This window comes from Anarrhichthys ocellatus, unplaced genomic scaffold (genome assembly GCF_004355925.1).
Source record: "Anarrhichthys ocellatus isolate YVR2014 unplaced genomic scaffold, GSC_Weel_1.0 scaffold39, whole genome shotgun sequence".
Lineage (NCBI taxonomy): Eukaryota > Metazoa > Chordata > Actinopteri > Perciformes > Anarhichadidae > Anarrhichthys > Anarrhichthys ocellatus.
In genome coordinates, this window is record NW_022280069.1 from 723,174 (window position 1) to 729,396 (window position 6,223).

Genomic DNA, 6,223 nt, shown 5'->3' on the forward strand with positions numbered 1-6,223 from the left:
TGTGTGTGTGTGTGTGTGTGTGTGTGTGTGTGTGTGTGTGTGTGTGTATGTTATTACAAGAGACCCAAGTGACACACAAAAACAGGTTGAGCCACTTAAAGACTCAAAGCAAAACAGTCCGGAGTCAGTCTGTTTGTTAGAGTTGATTGACTGAATGCACCTGAGAGGGTCACATGACTTTTGTCACATTAGTGATGCGTTGGAATGTGCAGAAGGAAGCATAACCGTTTTAGAGAGGACACTCGTCACCTTGATGTGTCCAAAAGCATTAAAAAAAACATCATCAATCATGTATTCTGTAATATTAAAGGTAGCCTTGGAGATAATAACACCAGGGGCTGCTGTGTATTACTTTAATGGAAGCTGGGCAGTACTGAAAGATTTGTGAATGGGAGCAATTTACTTCTTTGAGGCCTCTGATAATGACTACAAGTGTGGTGACAGGGGTTAAGTATTTAAATTTGTCAATCGCTAAATTATAAGTAAAGGTTTTCGGAGCCAAAGGAGGCCAGACTGCAGTATTTTGGTGTTCTGGGGAGCCACTTTTTAACAATGAGAAACCAAATTCCCAATAGGCCGTATGTATAAATTATGATAAGAGCAAATTTGTGCATAAATTAACGTTTCTGAGCATTTTTACTGCCATTTCTGCATCACCTTGAATGTTCCCATACGCTTATTTTTCAGGACGCCACAGCTGCACCCCGAGATATAAATAGTTAAACTTTTGGAACTTTTTGAAAGCCACACGACTGCCGTCTTCCACGCGTTTTCAGACACAACATGTGAACCCTTCCTGAACAGCAGAATTCGGAACATTCAGGCTCTCTAATGTGGTCTCAAATGTTATACAAATGTTAAATATGGAAGAAATTCTGCTAATATATTTGACGACCCTAATGAAATCTCCTGCGACCCACCTGTGGGGTCCCGACCCAGTCTTTGGGAATGACTGGATTAGTCACTGTTTACTTACTGGAGAGAGGCCCCGGACGCTTCACACATTTGGACTTTGACTTGAGCCCGTCTGTTATTAATGTTTTAGTTTTGGTTGACCTACATTTTCAGCCGCTGTCGGTATTTTGTCAGAGTGCAGTGTGGGTGAGAGGAGGCAGCAGCATTCCCACTGCGCACGTTGAATGTGGGTATTACAGATTCCTGTGATCCAAATGGATGTTGAGACTATTTACTATCACTGCACTCCACTAAGTTGGCGTGTCTGCATGTATTTAGTGTGCTCACAGCCGCCCAGGTGTATGATTCAAGGCAAGATGACATTCTCATTGTGTACGCGTGCATTAATCAGAGCAGTAGACCACCACACACGTGTCTCTCTGTCCTCAGCTGCTCGTCCTTGTGGGCTGCTTCAAAATTAAAACATTCACTCCAGTTCAAAAGCAAACTGTCAGGCTGATTCTCTTTTCTTCTCCGCTTCCTATTCAACCTAGAAACCGTGCTGATGGAGACACAGACGAGGTTCTGTGTAGCTGCGTGGGGAGACAATGACACTAACGCTGCCAAGGTTGGTTTTTTTTTTTCGAGGTTTGATTCCCACTGAGGCGTGGTACTGAAAAGAGCTCTGGATAAAAAGTCTCCAACAAATGATATTATGTTCTACACAGCAAGACTGCAGAAAGAGGTCAAACATCTTCCTTTAGGGGGGAAAAAAACAGAATATGAAACTCAGTGAAGTTGTCTCTAAATCTGAAGCGGTCCACTCATGAAACTTTTAGCGTGTCTTCTCAGGAAGCTAAATATTCATTCAACCTAAACAGAAAAGTCATGCAGCAGTGTTAGTGACATCAAACGGTGCTGTAAAGGTGGAGTAATATCACCAACAGGACTCTGCTATCACACGTCATATAGCAACACATTCACATCACTTGTTCCATCCAGCAGCACTTCATCTCAGACGTGTTGTACTTAGTCGGGACGTGAAGCACATTATGGACAATATGCTCCGAGTACATTTCAAAGTAAGCAAAAAAAGAGATTTTAAATGATTCATAACATGCCAAACTCTCTTAGCACAACAAACATGCATTTCCACTTGTGGCCTTCTGCTTTATTCTGACAGTATCTTTTCGGCGGCTTCCGCATATTGTTGGAAATGTCAAAGAGAATTATCGGAATGCCTTTTTTTTCACCTGGATCATCACTGAGAATAAACACTGCCTCCCCTCCACGACCTTAGGTGAACCTGTTGCATAATGTAGAGAAAACATGTCTCGTGTCCTCAGGGGAGGACGACGGGGCCGTGCGCTTCAACAGTTTCAGTTGGGATTTTATGAAGCAGCAGTGTTTAATTCACTTTAGATGTTAAGATAAAATAATGACGATTTTGTTTCAAATATTCATGAATATCTATATACACAAATGACTTTTACTTCATTAAAACAAAGGGAGTCTTGATTTGATAACTAAAGGAGAATTGGATGTCTGTAATTCATGCACAATATTTCGAATGAATTATGATCATACCTTTCTCAGCCTCACATTTAACACAATAACCATTTGTGTCGTTAAATTCTGTTTGGGGATTCTCTACTTTTCCCAAATTGCCGGACAGTTCTCGTGTCTTAACAAAAAATGTCCTAAATAGACAAATGAATGCTGATGAACAGAAGTCAGCCAACAAAGAGGATTTAAGGACACAGTTTAATCCTGCTGACCTCGAATGCACCAACAGATGAGCTCCGCCAATGTAAGCTGACCTGCTCTACATTTAAGCCTTTAACGCACAAGCCAGCGCTGCAAACAAAGAAGCTAATGAGCAGATGAGTTTTAAAACCTTATTATTTCTAAATAAAAAAACATTCTTTTGAATTGAAGAATTTCCTTCACCTTTATCTTTTTTTTTTTAATTGTTGAATTATCACAAACTGAATTGAAAGAAATATGTCCTGCCAACTGAAAATAAAGAAAGTTTAAGACGCTAAATGATTAAACTTTTTGACTAGTCTGCAGCTGCTCAGCAAAGCATCGTAATGTTTTCTCATCTGAGCAGCGAGACTAATGCCATTCTTAAGGTGTATAAGAAATCTCGTGGCTCATGGACAATATGACGCCTTCAAGGCTCAAAGGTCGACACCGCGAAACAAACTGTAATACAAATTTAAGAAATTTGTGTTAACAATTAAACTTGAAACACTTATTAAAAGATTTGCCAGAGGAAGTAAAACATATATATATTCTGCATGCAAAATAACGGTCATCTCCAAAATAGGATAAATAAGATCATTTTAAAATGATATGTTTCGCTTGTGTGAACGTTATTTAACTTGTATTTGAAGTCTCGTCACGAGACGGATTCTGATATTTTTGCATTATACACGATGCGACGTCAGGCGATTTCCTCGGGTTCATTCATTCGTAAAGAAGCACCAACCAAGATGCTCGCGGGCATCTTACATAAGGTATGACTGTGTGTACAGTACACACACACACACACACACACACACACACACACACTCATAGAGAGGCCCAGCAGCACGAGCGGGAACCTCTTAAGGGATCGTCTCATCCAAGGAGAACGGGTATTTCCACCTTCTACCTATATACTGTATTTACATTTTGACTCAGACAGAGAACAAAGGGCGGAGGGGTCGTTCAGACACTGTCTGCCTTTAAATCATCCGCTGCCGAAGTATCCTTGAGCAAGATTGCTCAGTGGGATGCTGCTGCTGACCCCATTCTGTCCTCTGAGAGACAAAATAAACGGGGCAAAGAGGGACATCTTCAATAAGGACTCGGACTTTTTAGGATGCGTTCAGGTGATATGCAGTGTGTACGTTGATTTTGGCATTTTCATTCATTACCGAAACAAATTCTAACAAATCTGTACCTTTTAATCATAAAATAGGTCGCCTCTAAATCATGAGCTTCTCTAATCCAAAGTGCATTACCAAACAAAAACCATCAGTAACGCTGCCAGCACAGATGTTTTGGCTCCATTCGGTTTGGAACATTATTTTAAAAATATGCACCATCTCCTCTCTCGTGAATGGGACGACGCTGCTGAATGTTAATCAATAAGCGCTCCTCTCCGCCGACACGTTGCCACCGCTCCCCTTTGCAACTAACTGACCCGTTGTTAATCCAACACAATACAACAAATGTAGCGGCATCCTCTTCTATCGGCTCTGGGTGTCGGTGAGCAAACAGCATAATTAAAACAGAGCGGACAAAGGAGGGATTTCACAGAGCAGAGCGCACCAGCGTGAATGGCGCTGGATTTGGTCAAAGAATGTGAAGTAAGCATTGTGTTTTTGCCGCAGGTGGTGGCTGATTATTTACCCATAATAGCAACAGTGGATACAAACTGTGTGACACGTTAGGATCAACAGGCATCACAGAACGTGACGCGTATTTTACGCACAAATTCCCACTCTGGCGCGTATTCAGTTGGACATGAGAGTGACCAACAAAAGAAAACTACAAGTGTTTAGTTTTAAATGTGTAATAAAAGTTTGTCTTTACACATTTCTCAAATGTTTTCTTGCTGCACGTGTAATTATCTCCGCTTTTAGACGTTGATGCAAACAGCGGCGGGGAGAAGAGCCTCAGAGTTAGTCGCTTATTTTGAGACAGTAAAATATTTTACGGCTGAGTTCCACACTTTAATGGCCTGTTAAGATTGATATTTTACACTGAGCAACATTAGGTCACTCACACACACAGAGAAACACGATTAGTAAACAAAATGAGCCACAACTTTACGCGAACTTCCGTCACACACCTATGGTCTTACCCTCTCTTCTCATGCCGACTTTGAGGCACTTCTTCAGCCGGCAGTACTGGCACTGGTTCCGGTGATGCTGGTCGATGGGACAGTCTCGGTTCCCCCGGCAGGTGTACGAGAGGTTCCGCCTCACCGAGCGCTTAAAGAAGCTTTTGCATCCCTCGCAGGTGAACTGGCCGTAATGCTTCCCACTGGACTTGTCCCCGCACACCATGCAGTCCACGTTGGGGATCTTGTCCCCGGAAAGTGTGTCATTCCCCGGGGTGGAACCGTTGGGGGTTCCCGGCGCCCCGCCGGGCTCCTGGCCGCATATCTGGAGCTGGGACCCCGGATCTGCAGAAATGTTCTCTGGCCACTGGTTTACTACCATTGCCATGCTATCCCCAGACACTTTGGTCTTTGTTAAAATCACAGAAGGAGCGACTGAGTGATAGAGATCCGTCCCGACGTCTTGGGAGAGAAAAACGAGGGGGGGGGGGGGGGGGGGGCGAAAAGGCGCTTCCCACTTCCTCTGCAGAGGTCAATCTGCGCGTTTATGAGCGTGTTTGTATTCAAAACGTGTATCTATATATGGTCTTTCTGCAAACATCTACCAAAGTTCACAGCAACAGCGAGGTATCAACATGATCGATGCAAAAGAGCGAAGCCTACAACTCCCGGTGTCCCTCGGTGCGCAGCAATCCATAAACACGTTGTTCTTCAGAGTGTAACCTCTTGGAAAAGTCAGTCCGGTTAAGTCAGCTGTAAAATATAATAATACGCTATCTTACTTCTTCTTCTCTAGAATTTGAAAAGACGACGGAATACAACAGACAGCAATGTTTCGCCTCTCAGCCGCTCGCTCCAGTCTCTCCGCCGCTCAATAGCCTACCGCGTTTGGGTTCGCGCGAGATAAATTCTGCCTCCTGAATGACCGCATTTCATGTTGTCCTGTGACGGATTTATTTAGTCCCGGCAAGCTCTTGGAGACGTTGTAAAGCGCAGGACCCGAAGCAATCCCCGTTCCTCTGGTTCCTTGCGCGCCGCAGTGAGGTTCTGATCCTAATTTACCCAACACGCGCACTCTAAATATCCTCGGTGATCGTCCGCGTGCAGCAGAAGCTTCAACGGAGACTGTTAACGCGCACGACAATCGTTTTGCCGCTCGAGTGTATCGCTTCACCCTTCAACTGTCCGCCCCATCTCCGAGAGGCAAAGCTACAATTTGGGGGAAAGTGTCACCAGCAGGCTGCCTCGTACTGCTGGCCCCCTGGCGGCGACCCATATAAGGTCATAACGGCCAAATAAGGTCATTTCCCCTCCCCTCAGCGGGAGAGGGAGAGACATACAGGGCCGGCCCTGATTGGCCCCCAAAGTCTGTTAAAAAAATAAAGCGCTTTCTGATTGGACGGCGGTCGGTGAGGGATTGGGGTGACTGACAGGAGCGGTTGTTGTGGTACAAGTACTTTAAAGTGGCTGCATCAGTGTCCCATTGAGGATAAA

At 44.1% G+C, this 6,223-nt stretch overlaps 1 protein-coding gene across 2 annotated transcripts in view; it reads right to left on the reverse strand.

Moving 5' to 3' along the window:
• The window catches only part of nr2f5 (nuclear receptor subfamily 2, group F, member 5), a 22,690-nt gene extending 16,758 nt beyond the window's left edge, over positions 1–5,932 (reverse strand). Inside the window, exon 1 of one of the 2 annotated variants that reach the window (XM_031867447.1) lies at positions 4,751–5,932. In XM_031867447.1, the coding sequence (XP_031723307.1) occupies positions 4,751–5,117 (367 nt within the window). In that variant the 5' untranslated portion in view covers positions 5,118–5,932. Of the gene's footprint in view, positions 1–4,738 lie in introns of both variants that reach the window. The other variant, XM_031867446.1, reaches the window with a different exon arrangement.
• Between the last annotated feature and the right edge of the window lie 291 nt (positions 5,933–6,223).